General features: G+C 41.5%; 1 protein-coding gene across 3 annotated transcripts; it reads left to right on the plus strand.

Moving 5' to 3' along the window:
- Window positions 1-1,862: 1,862 nt before the first annotated feature.
- Window positions 1,863-22,701, plus strand: GYG2 (glycogenin 2). 3 transcript variants are annotated; one of them, XM_062628669.1, is made up of 9 exons: window positions 1,863-2,244; window positions 8,878-9,019; window positions 10,744-10,918; window positions 14,733-14,895; window positions 15,449-15,575; window positions 16,615-16,837; window positions 17,531-17,671; window positions 19,156-19,280; window positions 20,282-20,508. In XM_062628669.1, coding segments are annotated over exons 1-9 (1,104 nt in total). In that variant the 5' UTR covers window positions 1,863-2,237; the 3' UTR covers window positions 20,283-20,508. The 3 variants fall into 3 exon arrangements, with proteins under 3 accessions (XP_062484653.1, XP_062484651.1, XP_062484652.1); XM_062628667.1 differs by having other exon boundaries at window positions 1,865-2,244; window positions 19,170-19,280; window positions 20,282-22,701; XM_062628668.1 differs by lacking the exon at window positions 19,156-19,280 and having other exon boundaries at window positions 1,866-2,244; window positions 20,282-22,701.
- Window positions 22,702-22,786: the final 85 nt, after the last annotated feature.

A 22,786-nucleotide genomic window follows, 5' to 3' on the forward strand; every position in this document is an offset into this window, starting at 1 on the left:
AAGATGATCTGAGTTTTGTTTGTTTCATTACTTTCTGGACATATGCCAGCTGATAGCTTTTACATACAAATTCACCTATGTCCTACATAGGGGAAAGAAAAAAATGCTTCAAATTAAGGAATTGGGGGGGGGATGGAGGGTGAGGAGAAAACAGCTGAAATTATTCTTTTTTTTAGATTATTTTTCCCCGCAGGAGCAGTGTCCAGAGAAGGATCTGGATGCATTACCAACATTTTTGCATTTGAAATATTATAATTTATTTAAATTTGTTTACTTTCAGAGGAATTTCTTACTTGTGTTAATAGTATTAACAAAAAAGCAGATTTTGTTATAGAGAATCTGAGCAAACCCCATGAACATGAGTTGGTCAATCCTGCCCACCCAAGGGTTTAAACCTCTGAAGCTCTTTGGTCTAATTACATCAACACACAGTCAATCAGTATACAAGTGTGCAGGCACACTTTTCAGTGTTAATTCCCCTTTTAACTAGGATGATGATGATAATAATAACAATTTTATACTAATTTTAATAATTAACATTACTATTATTTCAGCTAATTGGGGGGGGGGTGGTATGTAGGGAAGTTCTAATGCATTTAAATTGTGAGGGGAAGGAAGGAATACAAACCGGTTGTCAGACCATCAGAAGAACTGTAGCTTGTATTATTGGTTCTGACATTCTAAATCTGTTCTATATCATAAAAAGTTGTCTGGCGTACAAGTGAAACAGAAAATCATCTAAATGTAGACATTGCTTTTATTACCAAGGAAGTGCTTTTGGTGTTTATGAAGTCCCCCAACCGAAACAGATCTGACAGTAAAATTATCCACAACAGAGACCTTGACACTCATAAGTGCAGTTTAGTTGACCTGTCTATATAAACAGATGATGAACACACTTCCCAAAGTTTTTGTTTTTGTGGGATAAGTAAAACTTGATTTCCTACGCATTTAGGTCCTTCCTTCCTCAAACACCTTGCCACTACCAAAGCAATGACATCCTCTTCTTCAGTAGACCTTTAGGATACCTCCAGTGTGTGAGAGAATAAATATTACACCTTGGAATGGCAACACTGATGGCAAGTTGTTGGAAGTAATGGTTTAAATAGTTGAGTAGTATGTGCATTTTCTTTGGTGGCACACTGCCTTACATCGCAGCCCTCTGCTAAGCAGTTACTGATGTCCACAGAACAGTTGGATGCAGAAATGCCCTGGCTGAACCACATTAGCCTAAACTTACCTTGCAGAGAGGCTGTGTGTCTAAATTACATGTAATGGTTACCTCAAAACCACGTTGTGCAAATATCTGTGCATTTACGTGTGTATTTCTGAAAATATATATATTGCCCTCTGAACTGAACAATGTCTCTGAAAACATCTGTTTACTTATCTGGGTGACAAGTTACCGGACTGTGTATGTAGCCTCAGGCTTATGATGGCTCCGAAGAAGCTAAGGGGCAGATTCCCTTAACTCAGGGTGAACCCCATGTGTCTGGGTTACCATAGGTCAGGCTGGACTCATCCTAGTCATGCGCCGACATCTTTTTTCCACGCTCTGCCATTCTCTCCAGTGACGGCATCGGTGTTTTTTTCCTTAAAGGGCTGCACGGTAGAGTATCCCCCAGCTTCTCTCTGGGGAATGGAAGGGGAAGGGGAAAAGCAGAAGAGGAAGGGGAAAAGTAAAGAGAAAGGAAGCCCCCCTCAGCCCCCGCCGTGACGGCAGCACCCCGGGGAGCCACCGCCAGCGCAGGGCGGGAGGGGTGGGCGCTGCAGCGCAGCAGCCAATGGGGCGAGACATCTGCGCCTCACGGCTAGGAGGCGCCGCGATGCCTCATCCTCCCGTGGGGCTGTGAGGGTGCAGGGTGGGGGTTAGTCACGGAGCAGCAGCAGGTGCTGGGGCTGTGGTGGTTGCCGGGGCCTCAGAAGCGGGGCGCTGCGGGAGCGCACCACGGGGCAGCGGGCGAGGGGGGCACGGCCTTTTGCAGTAAAGTCAGTTCCTGGGGGTCGGGATGGGTGGGTGGGTCTTGCCAACCCTCCCAAGCGGTCTCTGCCGCTAATGTCGTTTGTGGGCCGCTGCGCAGGAGCCCCTGCGGATGTAGTTCACGTACCACCGTCTTCAGCAGGAAAGAGGCTAATCCCATCGCGCCACTTAGCGGGCCTGCCGCCAGCAGGTGAGGCGGTGGAGGTGGTGCCGCCGCGGGCTGTGCCCCTGTCCGGCTGCCCGCGCCGGCCGCAGGATGTCCGGTGAGTACCGCGGGCCCTGCCGCCGGGCTCTTGTCTCACGGGCTGCCCTCGCGTGTCCCCGCACCGCTCCGCTGTGGTCAGCCGTGCTTGCGGCGTGGGGCTGCACAGACCGGTTCCCCCCGCGGCCTGCGGTGAGGGCGGGAGGGGGTCTCCGCTGTTTGATTATCGCAGACCGCTTTGCTGTAATTAGCACTCGCACCTTAGGATTTAAACCGTCTGGCTGGTGGGATGGAAGAGCTGAACTCATTTATGTATCCTGCTTGTAGGTACAGGCTGGCCTGCCCAGGCCTCTGTGTGCTCTCCTGAGGCGTCTGCAGGGTGACAGATCAGGGTGGGCCCCCTCGGCCTGAGGCAGGCTCAGAAAAGTCCTTCTCACAGCCCATTTTATGTTCCAGTGGTACTGATTTTATTCAGATGTCCTTAAAGCCATGAGGGACTGGTTTAGAGCTCTAAACCATTTGGAGGTTATCACAGACACCTACCTGGGGCATTTGGCCTTGAGGATCCCGAGTTTGAATCTGTGTACGTGGCACCTCAACACCGTGGGAAGAGACTGGAAACATCTAACTTGAAACGTATCGAGTCCTCTGAGCTGTCCCTGGATTGCTTAGGCAATTTTAACTATTTGTTTTCAAATTGGCACGTTACTGTTTTGGGACTAGCTTTGGGTGCTGATTTGTTACACTTATTTGCATGTTATAATACTGTTGCATTTGGGTTTTCAGAAGGATCATTCAGTCTCTGCTGAAACTGCAGGGTCTTGAAGGAGAATGTAACAGTTCTTATCTGAAATATACATAGCAAAAGCTCCAGAAATTGAGAAATAAGTCCTCTTTCTGTAGCCTTCCAAGATAATAGTTGTAATCCTGTCTAGTAGAATTCAGCATTGCTTTAATAAAGGATAAGAAAGAATCTGGCTTTGGATCAGGCAGAACTTTGTTAGACCAAGAGAAATATTGCATGCCATCAAATGTGAATTTCTATTCTGTAAGAAAAAGGTCTGTGTAAAGTGTTGCTGTACCACCTTCATCTATAACGTAAATGTTTCTACTCTTGGACCCAGGCCAATAGGTAGAAACATTTCTACTTCTAGGGGAAGCATGGGGATTAAAATTGTCATTTGTTTACTAGGGCGAGAACTGCCTCTTTGCTGTGAACTTGTACAATGTTTTTTGATGGTGGTCTGACACAGGTTATTGTCTGGCATCGTTATTCATTTTACGTATTTATACTGCTCTTAAGGTTGTGGGTGGCAGCTGGAGTAAAGCTTTCTGTGCCAAATGCTTCAGTTATGGTTATGCTGGGCCAGAGGTGAGAAGGCCTGTAGCTTTCTGTATCTTTGCCGTAGTCTAACACATCTTCACTGAGATGTGCTTCTGGGCGAGGATACAGAGACCTATGTGTGGGAAGGAGTAACAAACTTGCTAGAGAACATGCAGTGAGTTGGGGCTGTGTTATGTCATTGTCACTCGGGATTTCAGAAAAGCACTTTGGGCTTGGCAGGCAGAGGTCCAGACTGCAGCCTGCCTGTACTGCAGGTTGTGTCTGAAGTAGAAGCAGGGAGGTGACAAAAGAGCAGCAGATAGTACCAAGGAGGAATTTAAGCAAGCAGTTATGCAACGCTTGCATGAATGGCAGTACATACTGGGGACCTAACCAGCCTCTTGGAGGATTATAGCTGTTGATTTATGTACTCTTATGCATAAGAGGGCAATGTGTTATTTAGAATATACTTGCAGGAAAGTCAAAGCATATGACTCTCTGGTCTCCTACTGCAATTTCAGAGTGGACAACTTGGCGTTTTTGAGTCATTACTCCAGGAGCCATAGCTAGAGCACATTTATACTTTCTCTATCAGAAGAAAGACCAAAATATGTTTTAAAAGCTATGTCTAGTGAATTATGGAAATAAACCCTACCCCACTGAAACATGTCTTGAAGCTGGCAGGTGCACAGGTGCATGTGGTTCATTCAGTGCTTGTTACTATGAGTCAGTGCTGATTCTCAGTGGGTACCTAGTGTTTATTCATTCCCTCTCTCATTTCTTTGAACATCAAAGTGAGCACCACCCTGTCTGCTTGCTGGTGCAGATTCTAAGTAAGGCTTTTGGCTGCCCTGGAATTGTTTTTCAGGCCTGTTAAAGAATTTTGTCTCTGGCAGTGTCAGAGGTACTCCTATGAGTAAGTATCATAAGAAGTTGGTGATCCTTGGCTAAAGCATCCTGTTAAAAAGTTTCGTGTAAGATCACCCTGACTGTATTGATTTGTATTACTTTTACTCTCTTGTCTTTGTTGCTATCTGTAGCTGCAGAGTGGGTGCTAAGATAATTCACCTTACTTGCTTGAAAATCCTTGGTTTGTTCCAAGCAACTATTGCTAGGTATTAAAATTGAGGAGCCACTGCTGAGAATAATGATTTCTGAATTTGCATCTTGATGTGCTGTGTGGCATTCCAAACAAGAGAATTGAGCAGATTTATAAATTCATACAACATGGGTTTAATGTGATTCTAATCATAGACTTAGTTTTCTTGTAATTCACTAAGCATTAATGGTATTAGCCATAGGGTTCCACAGCTTGAAAACAATTTGCTTGAAAACTTAATATTGTTCACACTAGGTATTTTCTGTGAAAAATCCAATTGTCATTCAGCACATGGAATTGAAAGTTATGCATAATGGTGTGCTTGACACTTACAGAAAAAAAAAACGAACAAGCAAACAACCCTCAAAATCCAGCTGCAATGAATTTTAGTTTCCTACACCTTTGGCTTTCAAACTTGAAAGATCAAATATTCTTTTACAGCTTAGTCAGTGAGTGAAACCCTATATAGATTAGATTCAACACAGTATTGCCCTTGATTTCAGTTAAATTGGAATTTTCAGATTAAACAGGGTACTTTCACAACTGTATCTGAAAACCTGATCCTTAGTTGTAAGTTATAAAAATAAAACATTTACTTACAGGGTCAGTGTTCCAAAGAACATTATAGAATCATAGAATTATAGAATAGTTAGGGTTCGAAAGGACTGTCAAGTTCCAACCCCCCCCCCACCATGGGAAGGAACACTTCACACTAAACCATGTCACCCAAGGCTCTCTCCAGCTGTTGAACACTGCCAGGGATGGAGTATTCACAACTTCCCTGGGCAACCCATTCCAGTGTCTCACCACCCTCACAGTAAAGAACTTCTTCCTTATACCTAACCTAAACTTCCCCTGTTTAAGTTTGAACCCATTACCCCTTGTCTTATCATTACAGTCCCTAATGAATAGTCCCTCACCAGCATTCTTATAAGCCCCTTCAGATACTGGAAGGCTACTATGAGGTCTCCACGCAGCCTTCTGTCTCCAGGCTGAGCAGCCCCAACTTTCTCAGCCTGTCTTCATATGGGAAGTGCTTCAGCCCCTTGATCGTCCTCGTGGCCCTCCTCTGGAGTTGTTCCAACAGTTCCATGTCCTTTTTATGTTGAGGACACCAGAACTGCACACAATACTCCAGGTGAGGTCTCATGAGAGCAGAGTAGAGAGGCAGGATCACCTTCTTCAACCTGCTGGTCATGTTCCTTTTGATGTAGCCCAGGATACGGCTGGCTTTCTGAGCTGTGGGCGCACACTGAAGCTGGCTCATGTTCATTTTCTCATTGAGCAACACCCCCAAGTCCTTCTCCGCAGGGCTGCTCTGAATCTCTTCTCCACCCAACCTGTAGCTATGCCTGGGATTGCTCCGACCCAGGTGTAGACCTTGCACGTGGCATGGTTAAACATCATAAATGAGGCAAGTCCAATTTTCTTCCTTGAAAATGGGGATTAGATGAAAGAACAATTAATGACAGAATCTTTTTTTATTTTTTTTTTTTTTTTAAATCTCCGTAAGGATTCTTAGGAGGTCAGTGATGCCCCTGTATGTTTTTAAAATGACTAGGATGTGCCTCTGTCTTTGCACCAGGAATATTTTAATGTTGCATGGTTGCAGTCCATAGTTTAATTATCTCTGTAATGGTTCATTCTATTAGGAAGGCCATAATATGTATCCCACATCTGATTCTCAAACCAGACAATTGGCTTCTTTTCTGTGTGAGGTGTTAGCCAGAGTTTCTTAGGAGCTGTATTTTTTGGCAATTTGCTTCCTTGTGGTTCTGACCACAGCCTTTGCCCCAGCAGTACAGGGCATGAAAGTATATGTAGGATGTGGTAATTCACCGTACCAGCTCACTGAACTATTTGATGAGTAGCTTGTGTATTTTTATATGTATTACTTAGGTAAAGATTTAGCTTCTCTAGCTAAAAGAATATGCAGAAGCAATAAGAAGATTATATGTTCAGTTTTGTGGCTGTTATTTAAAACAGTATTTTAAGATTTAAACTCCCACTTATTTAACAGTTTGCTTTTTGTATTAACCCACCTCCCACATTCCTCTCAGTGGCTGTTTTATTACCTTTATTTGGCTGAAGATGCTTGTTGCCAAAAGTGCTTTTCTTTGCTGACTCTTTGTGTCTTTTGAGAATAATTTTTTTGCTAAAGTAGCTTTCAGTGGTTTTGTTTTGCATTGGTTTTTATGTATGCTTAGATTATTTGCTTAACCTTTTGGAAAACTGCAGTAGAAGTGGTTTACTTGCACAACTGTCCTTTTAAAACACTCCATGTAAGCAACTCCTTATTCATTATTTCTGGAACACCCATAACTTGCTTGAGCCATTATGGTAACAGGAGATTTGAAAGCTCCCTTTTTCATTTGCTTCTTCTGGAAATTGTGATTAAAAATGTTGCAGGAGTTTGCTTAGCTGAGGGATCATAGAATCACAGACTGGTTTGGGTTCAAAGGGACCTCAAAGATCATCCAGTTCCAGTCCACTGCCATGGGCAGGGACAGCTTCCACTAGACCAGGTTGCTCAAAGCCCCATCCAGCCTGGCCTTGAACATTGCCAGGGATGGGGCATCCACAGCTTCTCTGGGCAGCCTGTGCCAGGGCCTCACCACCCTCACAGTAAAGCTATTTTTTTCCTACTGTGTAATCCAAAACTCCCCTCTCTCAGTTTAAAGCCATTCCTTCTTGTCCTGTTGCTACATGACCTTCTAAAAATTTCCACTCCGGCTTCCTTGTGGGCCCTTTTTAGGTACTGGAAGACTGTTACAAGGTCTCTCTTGAGCCTTCTCTTCTCCAGGCTGAACACCCCCACCTCTCTCAGCCTGCAAACTATTTTACGGGGTAAAAGGGACCTGTGAACTGGTTTAAATTTGGATGGATGATTCATTCTTTTTGGCCAACACTAGTGGAATTTTCATGAGGTGCAGGAATCTGCTACAGTGTCAGCAAATGTATGTGCCTGATTTGAATTAAGGTCTGGCTGGAGATGAATGGGAAGTAAGGCAAAAAAGGGTGAAGAAGACAGCATACCAGTGGGTCTGTGCTTTGCTCTGGATTTGGAGGACATGTTAGTACCCTAGAGCTTGTCAGCAGCACTCACCATCCTTCACTGCATACCTTGATGTTAAGTGAGAGGTTTGAACATGTTCATTTTGGCAGCATCTGGCTGAGGCAGCCATGAGGTCATTTGCTGAGTTCTCTGCAACTAGTTCTGTGAGATTCTTTCCTAGTGTCTCTCACAGAGCCTGGAAACTGTATGACAGGGTGTTTATGTTGTTGTTATTGTTTGGTTCCTTTAATTTATTTGTCCCTTAAGATGATGGTGGATTTAAACAAGTATTTATTGAAGGTCTGTAGAGCTCAGTGGAATTCCCCTCATCTGTGTGACCAGCTCATCTTGTTCTGGTTAATTTTGCAGCCTAGAATGCTGAAGTCTTCCTTCTGCTCCGAGGAGGCTGTTCACCTTGCTGAATCATAGGTTCTGGCTCTCCCCAGAACCCCAATAGCAGTGGTTCTGTCAGAGGTCAGAGCTGAAGCTGAAGCCCCTGGTGATACTGCCACATGCCTAGTATCTCTGCAATATACATTATGTCTCCTGTCGTGCCAGCTTGCAGCTTGCTTTCTTTTATATTGCAACATTTTTTCCCATGTGTTTCTTGACAACAAGGAACGCTTCTGATTTTCTTAGAGCTACTTGAGGTAGGGATCGTTAGCTTCTAGGTACATTTGAGCCAGCACCAGTTACTCCAGTACAAAGAGGACAGAGCAAAGAATAATGCCTGTTGTGTTGATTTAGTGACATTATGGAAAGAAAGATGTTTCTGGCTATACTTAACACGCAGTTGTTTCCTTAGCTTTTGGTACTATATAAACAGGAACATTCTCCTTATCAGTTGTATTACACTGTGTTAGTTAAACGTAAAATCTAAATATTCACAGTTTGGCTTTTTTGACTGTCACTGTATTTAGGAAATAAGACTCGGGTAATTATTTGTTTAAGGTTAGTCCAAAAACTTCATAACTGTTATTATGTAAATGAGGCAAACAAAACATAATAAAATTCAGAGACATACATTCTGCACTCATATTCACTGGGCTTTCTACTCAGTTGTGTCTTCTGGGGGAGTTTAGGAGGGAAAAGAGCTTATCACAGGAACTGCAGCTTGTTATAAGCTGCAGCCTGTGGGTTAGATGGAGGAGGAAGGAGCCTGCCAAAAGAGATGATCTAAAGTTGTAAAGTGACTCTTTTGAATATTTGCTTACAGTAACGGATCAAGCCTTTGTGACCCTTGCTACCAATGATGTGTATTGTCAAGGTGCTCTGGTTCTTGGACAGTCACTGAGGAACCATAGAACATCTAGAAAATTGGCAGTACTAGTTACACCAGAGGTTTCCAGTGGGTTGAGGTAAGTATTCATGTATTTTTCGAGGTTGATGTTATGAAAGAATAAATAACAGCATAGAAGATTTTAATAGGCTTCCTGTGGATTTCACAGCATTATGCCTTGAAGTTCCCCCTTGGCTAGTGATTTCTGAGAGGAGATCCAAGTAATGTCCATGGTAAGATTGTAATCCTAATAAGAATTCACTTGCAGAATGAGAGCTTGTGGCTGGAAGTTATCTTAAGCCCATAACATAACATAAGCTGAAAGTTTAGGAGCTACAGTTTTCGTGTTTTGCTTTGACACAAAATAAAGGCGCTACTATTCCCCCTGCCCCCCCCCCCCCCCCCAAGTGTTTCTCTTTTAGAAAGAGCAATACATAACCACCCATGACATCAGAACTCCAAAAACCCCATAGGGTCTCAGTTTTAGATGACTAATCTTCTTAAAATATTGATGCATGGCTATCATGATGAGAAATATATATATTTTTAACTTCTTTTTAATCACTTTCCAATTTGGGATGTGATTTTATGGCCACTACGGAATTGCTTATACATAAATCTCAATGGATCTGTTGAACTCAAGCTCTGTTATTTGGAGGACTGTATTGCTTGTTAAAAGGAGCATGATATGCCATAGCTGCTTAAACTCAATTCTGCTGTGGCTTAAGAAGCGTGCAAGTTCCTGATTTTTGTATGCCATGTGAAAGTATTTGCAATTGATCTGGCTCAAGAAAGGGATTTTCCCATTTTTGCTGTGATTAAGTGTGAAGGAATATGTTTCTGCAGGCTTTTTGAAGTATGGATTTTGTCAGAACACTGGAACATTCCTGGGGGAGTACTGTGTACATTTGACACCTGGGTGGATATCAAGACCATCGGGTTCTTTTCTCCCCATTCAGTGGAGAGAAAAACCTTTATAATATATTTTTAATCAAGAATAGCTTTTTTTAAAAAAAAGCACATCACGGAACTATGCTTCTAAAAATCTGTACCTGCTCTTTCCCAGTTAACTACTGCCCTTTGCAGATCAGTCAGACGAGCTAATGACTTCTGCAACCTAGACAATCAGCACAGGCTTTTATTTTTCTGTGTTTATATGACATGCAGGAACTTTAATGTTAAAAGCATAATGTAAACAAATAAGCTGAGTTTAAAAAAGTGTCTTTTGTGTCTTGAAGGAAAATTACCTACTTTGGTGTCCCCTATAAAATTCCCGTGAAAAGATATGCATAGAAAAAAGATGTGTTCCTAGAAGTCTCATTTTAAAGGATGTGTAGTAGTAAACAAGCATATACTGCCTGTTTTAAGAGATACAGTTTTGAAGCTGAGTATACTTGGGCATAACAGGTGTAAATGTCTGTGCTGGCAGTCTGTGCCACATCCTGTGCAATGTGCAGTGAACATAGTAGAGTGCTGTTACTTCAAGTCAATTGTGCAGGATTGAAGCTGCTTTAATTTTCATTGGTGTTTCTCTAGAAGATTTGGTAACTAAAATAAAGACTGGTTTCTTCTCCATATAGCACTTGTCACTTTTGAGTTGTCAGAGCTGTGCTTACAACTCAAAAGTAGAATGGTAGTAGAATGGTTTATGGCCTGATAAATTCCTATCACTTCAGCAGGCTGTTAACAAGAGCTTTTCACATCCTAACCAATCAATCTATTGTTATAATAAATGTAGTGCTGTATATCACTGTTCTCATGCCAGAAGTCAGCTCAACATCTCTCCACTGCTTGCTCTGGTAGATCTGTCCTCCGCAACGTATTTGACGAAGTAATCGAGGTGAATGTGCTTGATAGTGCTGATTCAGTCCATTTGGCTCTGATGCAGAGGCCAGAACTGGGTGTTACCTTCACTAAGCTTCACTGTTGGACTCTTACTCATTATAGCAAATGTGTCTTCATGGATGCAGACACTTTGGTGAGTAGAGCGGGAGCTGTGGAAATGTTTGTGTCTGTCTCAAAGAACTGCTCTTGAGTGTGGGATACTTCCTTGTCAAGCAGCCTGCTGTCCCATGAAGTGACCAGATTTGCTGGTGGTCCCAAGGTCGCAGGAGCTCCAGCTGGCATGTTTTGGCAATGTACACAGTTTTTCTGGCTGCATAGCAATTAATCCTGGTTTGAGAGTAGCCTCAGGACTGTCCTCAGAAGGCATCACAAAATAATTCTGTGCAAGTGGGCTTCTTACAGATGTTTATAATAGATCACTCTCATACATATTTGCTTGAATTTTGGTTAGGAAGGGAGGCCAGTTTTAAAAAGAAAATAAAACCAACCCAGAAATGTTGGTAACTTCTAAAATATATTTTTAAATTACTTTTCAGAAGTAGAGAGCTAAAAATGGCCATAGTTTGGGCAAGTACAGTCACGTCAGCCTTCACTTCGGAAGACTGTGATGCATTTTAATTTAATAAGCTTGTATTTAATAAGCTTGTATTTAAATTAGCAACCAAATTAAGTTATTCTTCTCATGGGCTGAGAGAGGGAGGCCTATGATTTCCTGCTTTAGGTTAAAGTTGAAGGAGGAAAGCATAGTTCCTCCATAGTCACAGGCCGTGGTCGTCGTGGGGGATTTTAACTTCCCTGATGTTTGCTGGAAGGACCACTCAGCAACCCAGCCACAGTCCAGGAGGTTCCTCCAGTGTATGGATGATAACTTCCTCCTGCAAATGGTGGATGAGCCGACCAGGAGAGGAGCGCTGCTGGATCTCATCCTCACTAACAAGGAGGGTCTGGTCGAAGCAGTAAGGGTTGAGGGCTGCCTTGGTTGCAGCGACCACGAGATGGTGGAGTTCAGGATGTTGTGTGGTAGGACCAGTAGAATAGCAAGTAGAATTGCAACCCTGGACTTTAGCAGGGCAAACTTTGGCCTTTTCAAGCAATTGCTAGGGGAAATCCCATGGGCAAGGCTGTTTGAAGGTAAAGGGGCCCAAGATAGTTGGTTGACATTCAAGGACTGCTTTTTCCGTGCTCAAGATCGGAGCATCCCGACACGTAGGAAGTCAAGGAAGAGGGCCAGGAGACCTGCATGGCTAAATAGGGAATTGCTGGGTATGCTCAAGTGGAAGAGGAGAGTTTACAGGTCATGGAAGGAGGGGCTGGCCACTTGGGAGGAATATAAGGCTGCTGCTAGAGGATGTAGGAAGGCAGCTAGGATGACTAAGGCCTCCTTAGAATTAAACCTGGTGAGAGGGGTCAAGGACAGCAAAAAGAGCTTTTTCAAATACATGGCAGATAAAACTAACACCAGAGGCAATGTAGGCCCACTGATGAACGGGATGGGTGCCCTGATGACAGAAGATACAGAGATGGCAGAGTTACTGAATGCCTTCTTTGTCTCTGTCTACTCTGCTGCAGGCAGTCCTGAAGAGCCCTGTACCCTGGAGACCTTAGATGAAGTCAGGTCAAGGGAGCGGTTTGCCTTAGTCGATGAGGAATGGGTTAGAGACCAGTTGAGCAATCTGGACATCCATAAATCCATGGGTCCAGATGGGATGCACCCGTGGGTGCTGAGGGAACTGGCGGAAGTCATTGCTAGACCACTCTCCATCATCTTTACCAAGTCTTGGGAAACGGGAGAGGTGCCTGAGGACTGGAGGAAAGCAAATGTCACTCCGGTCTTCAAAAAGGGCAAGAAGGAGGACCCGGGTAACTATAGACCGGTCAGCCTCACCTCCATCCCTGGGAAAGTGATGGAGCACCTTATCCTTGGTGCCATCTTAAGGCATATCAAGGATAAGAGGGTTATGAGGGGCAGTCAACATGGCTTCACCAAGGGGAAATCATGCTTGACCAATCTCTTAGCCTTTTATGAGGAAATAACATGGTGGATGGATGATGGCAGAGCGGTGGATGTGGTCTACCTTGACTTCAGCAAAGCATTTGACACAGTCTCCCACAGCATCCTCACAGCTAAATTGAGGAAGTGTGGTCTGGATGATCAGGTAGTGAGGTGGACTGTGAACTGGCTGAAGGAGAGAAGACTACAACTTAGTCTACAGGGCTGACTCTAGTTGGAGGCCTGTAACTAGTGGAGTGCCTCAAGGGTCAGTACTGGGACCAGTATTATTTAATATATTCATCAATGATTTAGATGAGGGAATTGAGTGTACTATCAGCAAGTTTGCTGATGACACTAAGCTGGGAGGAGTGGCTGACATGCCAGAAGGCTGTGCTGCCATCCAGCGAGACCTGGACAGGCTGGAGAGTTGGGCAGGGAATAACTTGATGAAATATAACAAGGGAAAGTGTAGAGTCCTGCATCTGGGCAGGAACAACCCCAGGTTCCAGTATAGGTTGGGAAATGACCTGTTAGAGAGCAGTGTAGGGGAGAGGGACCTGGGGGTCCTAGTGGACGACAGGATGACCATGAGCCAACACTGTGCCCTTGTGGCCAAGAAGGCCAATGGCATCCTGGGGTGTATTAGAAGGGCGGTGGTTAGTAGGTCGAGAGAGGTCCTCCTTCCCCTCTACTCTGCCCTGGTGAGACCCCATCTGGAATATTGTGTCCAGTTCTGGGCCCCTCAGTTCAAGAAGGACAGGGACCTGCTGGAGAGAGTCCAGCGCAGGGCAACTAAGATGATTAAGGGAGTGGAGCATCTCCCTTATGAGGAAAGACTGGGGGAGCTGGGTCTCTATAGTTTAGAGAAGAGGAGACTGAGGGGTGACCTTATTAGTGTATATAAATATATAAAGGGGGAGTGTCACGAGGATGGAGCCAGGCTCTACTCAGTGGCAAACAATGATAGGACAAGGGGTAATGGGTACAAACTGGAACACAAGAGGTTCCACTTAAACTTGAGAAGAAACTTCTTCTCAGTGAGGGTCACGAAACACTGGAACAGGCTGCCCAGGGAGGTTGTGGAGTCTCCTTCCCTGGGGACATTCAAAACCCACCTGGACACATTCCTGTGTAACATTATCTAGGTGTTCCTGCTCCGGCAGGGGGATTGGACTAGATGATCTTTTGAGGTCCCTTCCAATCTCTAGCATACTGCGAAACTGTGATACTGTGATAGTTGTTTTCAAATTCAATGAAGTAATCTTTCTCTTAGAAAGCATTTCTTCCCCTGCTTTCCACAGTGGCTCAGACTTTCAGCAGCTGAACAGCTGTCTTCCCATCAACTTTAAAAGTGATCTGGGCCTTCACCTGCTTTGATTTTTCCCACTGCCTTGTGAAGCTTAAAAAACAAATCAAAGCAAACCTCTGAGCTTAGCTTAAGTTAGAAAACTGGTAACAAGAGACAGTTTTTCTTGTACCTCTTCAGTCAGTCTGTTGCTAACTCAAATTACTTGGATTCCCAGCTTTCATTTGGCTCTGCTGTAGTTACTGAGAATAATGGACTATGGGAAGATGTGCTAAGAAAGAAGAAAATTGGGTATTTTTGTGGTACATTTTAATATTTAAAGGGACCTTCTGGAGGGTCTCTGAGGTTTCAGAAATAATTTCACAGGCTTTGTGCTTTTAGCAGTGTCATGGTTTAAGCTATCGTGACTGCTACTGCTGAACCCAGGACGCAGAAAAATCATGGAGAACCACAATTAGTGTTGCCTTATTATATTAAAAGTAGAGGTTCTGATGCCTAGCATATTTTGCGTTGTCATTGGTTTCTATGCTCTGCAAGCTATATACTTGGTCAAACTGGCAATTCACTCCATCGGTACTGGTTTAGCAACTCATGTTCCAGACAAACCTTTGCTCTAACAGTTTTTTCTCTCATCCTACTGCCTCTAAGGTGCTTTGCAATGTTGATGAATTGTTTGATCGAGAAGAGTTTTCAGCAGCTCCTGACTCTGGCTGGCCTGACTGCTTTAATAGTGGTGTATTTGTGTTCCGACCTTCTCTGAAAACTTACAACCTACTGCTCCAGTTTGCAGCTGAACACGGCAGCTTTGATGGTAAGGGGCAGGGCATAAGGTTGAAGTGCAAGACAGACTCCTCAGTAAGCTGTTTTTCCATAGCTTGTGTGCTCTCAGGCAGAATAGAGGAAGGCAGGAGTTCTTCAGGCTTTATGAGTTGTGCCCCCATAAAAGTTTAAGGTGCAGACCTTTGCGCCCCTTACAGTATACTTAAGACCCATTGACTTCTTGTGGACTGTGCTTCCCAGAAAAGGGCAATGAAGGAACATTGTACCTTAGTCTTGCTCAGTAAGTTTTTGCTGTCTGGTTTAGGAGAGAGGAATACAGCTGATCTTCAGTCTTCTGCTCTGAGGAAGACCAAACCCCTTTCCTACTTCTTTCTTCGTATCTTACAATAGGACTTCGTTTACCCTGAACTTGCATCGGAGTGGATCAGGTATTATTCACTTGTACCTGCTCACATGGCCATAATTTCAAGTCCAAGTTACAGTGCCATGAACACACCAGTCTCACTCCCATCCTTGGATTGAAATTTTCATGTAAATTTGAGTGTATGAATAATTGTAGTAATACTGGTTTGTATATTTTGTAGGGGGTGATCAAGGCTTGTTGAATGGCTTCTTCAGCAACTGGGCAACAGCAGATATTGGCAAACACTTACCTTTCCTCTACAACTTAAGCAGCAGTGCTGTATACACCTATGGTCCTGCTTTCAATCAGTAAGTAGTAACACTTCTGACTGACTGTAAACCTCTGCAGTCTGCTAACAAACACGCTATTATAAGAGACAATAATAAAGGCCTATTCTGTTGATTATAAATTACAGTAATCATAGAATCATAGAATGGTTAGGGTTGGAAAAGACCTTAAGATCATCATGTTCAAGCCCCCCTGCCATGGGCAGGGACACCTCACGCTAAATCATATCACCCAAGGCCTCGTCCAACCTGGTCTTGAGCGCTGCCAGGGATGGAGCATTCACAACCTCCTTGGGCAAATGCAAGAAGAGTGTCTGGCATCTGGACACAGAGTCCCACTGTCTCACATGTCTTTTTTCAGAGAAGCTTTTGTGGTGTTTGAACAGATGTAGATTACTTTAGCATTAGGTTCTGACACCTTTACTTTGAAAGTTGTTCCCTTCTTTTCCCAATCAGTTCTATGGGAAAGAGTCAATGTGGCTCTTTTTTTTTTTTTTGTGTTTTTTTTGTTTGTGTTTTTTTTTTATAAACCATTTCTTAAGATATTCTATGAAACAAAAATTGTGCTAGTAATTATATGATTTCTAACAGTGAAGCTGGAAGTTTTTCTGGCAGAAGGCAAGTTGGCTTTAGGGTGTCATGAATTACTATTCCAGTTGCACAAAACACTCTTGCTGGAAAGTGAACTTAGGGTGATGCATTTAGTGATGTATTAGTATGGGTTCACTAATAACCAATTTTCTTGATTCAGTGTTTAAAGTTTTATGTATTTATTTGTGAACAGCGTGTGCAGGAGGACTGTCAGTTTCCTTTGTGATCTTTTCTGCTAGAATCAGCACCTGGAAGCAAATGGCAATGCAGTTTTTTTTCTGTATGCTAAACAAGATCCCTGAGACTAATAAAAAACTATGAATACATATACTCATATTGAATTTGTTGCTGTTGCAAAATGTCAAAATTACCTCACCAGTGAGAGTAAGCATGTTTCTTTAGCAGTTTATATAGGCTACCCCCCAAAAAAAAACCTTAATGTATAGATCTGTGTGTTTAATCTCTACAGTTTTGGTAGAGATGCCAAAGTTGTTCATTTCCTGGGAGCAAGAAAGCCCTGGAACCACAAATACGACCTTCAAACAAAGAAAGTTATGCAGGATGGCACCACTGATGGATCTTTACATCAACTGTCATTTCTCTCCCTCTGGTGGAATATATACAGTGCCAGTATACTGCCTTTGTTAGAAAAACTTCAAAAGATGGAAGAATCAGAATCTGAGGAATGCAAGGTAACTGATGAGACGGTAGTGGGAATATACTGAAATGACCAAAAAAAAAAAGAAATCTGAAAATTATGTGTTTGCTGGAGGAAGGAATTACATGGTGTGGTGGGTTGACCCTGGCTGGACACCAGGTGCCCACCAAAGCTGCTCTATCACTCACCTCCTGAACTGCTCAGGGGAGAGAAAATATAACAAAAAGCTCATGGGTCAAGATAAGGACAGGGACAGATCAGTCATCAGTCACCATTATGGGCAAAACAGACTTGGCTTGGAGAAATTAATTAATTACAACTCAAATTGGAGTAAGGTAATGAGAAATAAAACCCGAATCTTAAAATACCTCCTCTCCACCTCTTCCTTTTTACTGTGCTTCACTCCCAATTTTATCTCCCTACTTTTGATCTCATATATTAATATGCTTTATTTCTTTACTGCACAATTTCTTAAAAATTATTTCAGCTCTGGTAACACAAAGGTGGGAATACCTATTAGATTTATCTCCTGGTGATGCTGGCATACTCATGAGTTCAAAAATGTAAATTGCAACATGCTTTGAATCTTGGACCGCAAATATTTTTGCATTTATTAACTTATTCCACTAATACTGCAGTTCCTCTAAGGAAGCGAAACTGTTTTAAATAAGGTATTGCTTTCTTGCAAAATTGTATTTCAGTGCTGAGATGTTCTTATTTTTGTTAGCACACTTTCAATGGAGTTGAAATTACTCTGAAAAAGGTCAGCCCTTGTGTGGCAAATTCACTGCAAATGCCTGTGCTTCCAGAGCAGATATGCGAAGTAAACTCTGTGGTGTGCTCACCTGAGGAACTAGCTTTCAAAGCTGTAAGTATGTTGTATATTACTATGCACAGTAACAAAGTAAAAGATACACTAAAATGATATTTTTAAATTATGCGTCTGATGTGGGAGATTTTATTTTCTTTACGTTAGCTGGAGGTACTGAAGTTTTTTGCTAGCATCAGGAATAGTCTAAAGAGTATTTCTTAATCTTTAGTGACACATACATGATATGTTGGGAGGTTGAATGAGTTTTCATTGAATTTTTATGAAGAAGCTAGGTATTAAAAGTTATTAGGTAATTAACAAAATGTGATTTTTGTGATTTGGGCAACAGGGAGTCTCTTAAAATAATTCACTGATGAACACTACAGGGGTCCTAGTTCTTTTGTCACAATTCTTGTATTTGAGTGTTTCTGGTGCACTGACTCTCCTTATTTTATGCAGGAATTAAGCTGGACAAAATAGCACAATGTTTCTGCAGGTGTAAGTCATTACCTGTTGTATGACAAACCATGCTGCAGCAAAGTATAATTGGGAGAATATAAAATTAATGTTCCAATGTCATCTGCTGTTGTAACTTGTGGACTATCTTCTAGTGAGATGAAGACAGTTTGGTGCTTCAACCTTTTAGACTATAGTTACTCCATAAAGTAAAACTGTAATCTTTCCCTTCTTTTCTACCCTGAGTGCAGAGAGGCTGAAGGAAAATTGCAAACTTTCCAGCTTTATAACTTAAGAATAATTTATTTGCAAAGGGTATGTTACCTTGTGTGCCTCACATGCTCAAACCAAACAGGGACACATTTTCAAGTTGTTTTTTTTGGGGGGGAGGTAAAACCCTCCAAAATATTTACTTCAGGTAGTTTAATTCAAGTGTAAACATCTTTTAATTACTAGGAATGGTTTATGAGAAGATAGTATTAATTAGAAATTAATATTCTGATTCTCTTACTGAGGAACACCATCATTCCACTTTTTGTTGCTTCGCTTCAGCTTTAGTCTTCTGGGCTTGTTTTGGTGGAAGAGACTGGGGTCTGTGTACTCTTTTATGTCTTGAAATCTGGCAAAGACAAATATTTTTGGCAGTGTTTTTTGGACAATCTCTTTTGCCTCCGTTTTGGAATGCATTGTTCTGTTCTTATTCTATGCATATAAAAGCCTCATGAGTTATAGAGCGATTATACTAAAATGAGATTTTTTTGGCCTTGTGAGTGGAGGCATCTATTATAAGCTAGCTTTCCAGGCTGTCACTGGAGAATGACAGCCACTTTGAACCTATTTTAGAATGAGATGAGATGCCCTCTGGAGGTACTTATCCTAGATTGATTTTAGTAGGAGCTTGGTTTCAATGCCATTTTGATAGCTAAATCTGAGCAAGATGAATTTTGTCTTTGGTGATAACATGTTTCATTCCTTTTCTTCTCATTCACCGCTTTCCCCTACCCCAAGACTAAAATTGATTTGTATTGTATGAGTTCTTATTATAAGGAAACTATGAAAAAAATATTATCCTAATGAAACCTCAGTGGCTGTATTTTAGCAACCTGTATGTGAAGTTGAACAAAGCGGTTTTAACGTCCATCCCTCTGAGCCTGACAGACCTTCAGAACAACTTGTCTTTCGTCCTGCATTTCAGGAAACCTCAGGACTGGTATAAGTAGCTTTCTGCACTGTACATCTGTAGATAATTGCATGCAATTAACAATAACATGCAATTGATGCTGCCAACATCATTTTGGGAAATCTCAACTAATTGTGATGCAATCTGCAAATAAATTCTTTAAGCTTTTTTAGATATGCAATTCTTTAATTGCTTCCAATACTGGAACATGATCCCTTTCTAGTTTTCTTTAAAAAACTTCTGGTTTTCTTTAAAAAACTTCTGGTTTTTCTTTAAAAAACTTCTAGTTTTTAAATGTATATTTTCCTGTGCTAGCCCCCAAGTAATAAATGCATGGTGTTATGCATGTAGCTCTCCAATACTAATATAAGCAAAGCTGTTTGGGATCTTTTTGTTCTGTTTTGGTTTGGTTTTTTACCTGCTGAAGTGATCTTTCCAAGCAAATGGAAAATAAGCATACAGCGAGTCAGGCATGGAGCCTAAGCTGCTAGGCTGTCCTTTGTGATCTTGCACGACATGTATCTTTGGTCAGTGTGACACCAGTGCCAGACTTGCTAGGGGTGACAGGGTGGCAGGGACTTGTATCTAGTACAGTACATAGCTCAACCAACATCTGCTAAACAATACTTATCTCACTGGAGATCAGATAAAATACATGACTAAAAATTCTAGGAACTTATGTTCACATGAAAGACAAAATTTGCACAGATAGATGGTTAACTTTATTGTAGGAGATGCTCTAAATAAGCTATATTTGTAACATTCTTATTATGTTGTTGCTGAGTATGCCAAGGTCTGATTTAAGACAAGTAAAGTAAATGCTTGGTATGTTCAAAGATGCTATGGCAAGTAGTAAAAGCATGGGAAAATGAGATCACATTATCAAACTAGGAATTAATGTTTGAATACTGTTTGTTTTATTGTTTTAACTGGGAGTGTACAAAACAGAAGTTTGACATTTTAAGGTTTAACTTCATAGCACTGAAAAGACATCAACCAATTGACTTTTTCTACTGTTCTTCTTCCCACAGAACAAAGTCGCACATTCCATTTCAGAGCTGTCTATTCACTTCAAACCACAAGAACCAATTCCAGAAGATGAACGGAAGAAATGGGAGGAAGGCCGAATAGACTATATGGGGAAAGATGCTTTTGAACATATCAAAAAGAAATTGGATTCATTTTTACATTAAGATGGAGTGTACTGTAATGGCCATCACAATCCATGTTTCTTTCTTAAATGCAATCCTTGAATACATGGCTATTTTCATAGTTCATTTGACACCAGATTTAGAGGTAGATATGGATCCTCATATATTCTGGCGTAAGATTAACAGATACAGACTCTTTTTTTAACTCTTAAGTGTGCCTCATCTTTATTGTTATGTGTGTGTCATTGTCATTGTTCTCTTGCAGTGCCTTCTGAAGTATGATGAACAGTACCATCTGACCTTGAGCTCTCACATTTATCATTCTTCCCTGGTCCTCCCCATAGCATTCTGCAAAAGCAGTCATGAGTGTGAAATGTTGGAAGTTGAGATTATTTCCCAAATTGAGATTATTTCAAAAGTACTTTTAGAAGAAACTATAAAACTATTCTAATGAAAGCTTTGTTCTTGAAACCAAGTTGACACTTTCAAGGGCAGCCATAGCGTAGCCTTCAGCATGAAAAAGTGAGGAGATGAAATCCTGACCTCATGGGGTCTGCAGCAAAACTTTTTAATTTAAGTATATTTAGGATTAGAGGAAATTCAGACTTCATCTGAGATCTCTAGTAGATGTTCTTCCTATTTACAGGAAACTGTTCAGCTTCATCATCAGTGTGACCTATCTTAAGATATACTGGTAATGTGTGTTAACCTTTTATATTGTTGCTATAGGATAACGTTTTTTTTTATAAATATTGTTAGTTTTACTTGCGAATTCAGTGTTGTGTAGTCAGAGGAAGAACTGCTGACACTATGGTGTAAACCTTCTGGCATTTTATGTCAGTTAGTTTACAGTACTTCAAACTGCAGCTGACAAGGGCATTCTTCTCCTTTAGCATGGTTGCCCCTTATTACAGGCAATTTGAGTGCCACTGAAAGCACAATTGACACCTGTTTTAGTAAACAGGTCCTTTAATCAGATCTTTTAAACAATAGCTGTGTGTAGGAACTAATAAATCTGAGTGTAGTTCCAGAAAAATTTACTCATGAGACTCCATTGTATTAAGGACACTCACGGGAGATTGCTTGGTGAATTTGGGTATTGAATTTGACTAATATTTGCAAGTGTGTCGTAACAAACAAGGAAAAAAAGAACACTTTGAAAGAAAGGAGCTTGACAGACCTGCCAATGTAATAACAGATTTGACACAGTTATTCATAACGCCACTCAATATTAGAATAAGAATAATGTCTTCAGTGCTGATGCAGGGCTCAAAACACATTTCAGTCTTAATATATCACCAGTTTTGGTGTACAGGTAAACCTAATGAAATAACTTTGGAAATCTGTTCAAAAAACAATGATGTAATGTTATGCATCAGAGGGATTGCCATAGATGCTAATGGAGAAATGGGAAGGGTAGGAGGGAAGGAATTTTTGTTTCTTTTTTCTCCATCAAAAAAGGGGTGGGGGAAAGAACTTGCACAAATTAGGAAAGGAAGAAAGTCAAAATGTCCCTTAAAGGAAGAAAAATGATCTTTGAGTATTTTAGAATTACTTCAAAATAGTGGATTTGCTTTTACTTTTGTGGGATATTTCTGATTTTTATCTAGTTCTTTCTCATTTGTTCTAAGCACTCTTAAAGTGGGGCATCTCTTTGATGCATCTGCTGAATTCAAGCTGAATTCAAGCTTCTAGTTCAAGTGAGATGTTTAGGGTCTCTGGAGTCAAAGAGAGAGATGTCCAGAAGATGGTTCTTCTCAATTTCTCCATTGATCATACAGGGACTCTCAGCATCCCACCTCTCCTAGGTAGGTAACCTTTGTGTGATAACACAAGTAGGTGTTACACCTCTTGTGTGTGGCCCAGTGCAGCACCATGTGGAGATTATAGCAGCTGCAGGTACTCCTGCTCATGTAGCATTTCATCTGCCAAGTATCCCTGTTCCTTAGTGAATTTGTGCACTTCTGAGAAAGTTCTGTTGTATAAGCATTATTGCTATTATAATCCAAACAGTTTGAAGACTGTGTAAAACTGTAGTCAACAATATGAACTCGTGCATCATGCAGCTGTACTTTCTACAGTAACTATGAGATCTTACAGGACACATTAATTAGATTATGGGAGAAAAATAATCGTAGCTGAAATGTTTGAAAATAGGCCTATGAATGTAGTAAAAGGAGCTGTCATGGAATACATTTGAAAATGTTAATATATAAAATGGTACTGTGAGTGAATTATACAATGTTCTGTAAAGAATTGTAGTACACTAATGTCATGGAAATAAATAGAAATGGAAAGGACATATGAAGTTGTGTTTATCAAATGGTGCTGTGTTACAGGTTGTTTATTGATGCTGGGAAGTATTATTTGTGACTAGTTACTTTA

This window comes from Pezoporus occidentalis, unplaced genomic scaffold (genome assembly GCF_034315485.1).
Source record: "Pezoporus occidentalis ecotype Australia unplaced genomic scaffold, CSIRO_AGI_Poc_V1 ctg32, whole genome shotgun sequence".
Classification (NCBI taxonomy): domain Eukaryota; kingdom Metazoa; phylum Chordata; class Aves; order Psittaciformes; family Psittacidae; genus Pezoporus; species Pezoporus occidentalis.

What these genes read in the sequence shown, in the direction of transcription:
- GYG2 (XM_062628667.1), top strand. An exon ending in GAGGTTTCCAGTGGGTTGAG is followed by an intron (nt 9,020 to 10,743) that starts GTAAGTATTCAT and finishes TTGCTCTGGTAG; the next exon opens with ATCTGTCCTCCGCAACGTAT. An exon ending in AGGAACTAGCTTTCAAAGCT is followed by an intron (nt 17,672 to 19,169) that starts GTAAGTATGTTG and finishes GCTGTATTTTAG; the next exon opens with CAACCTGTATGTGAAGTTGA.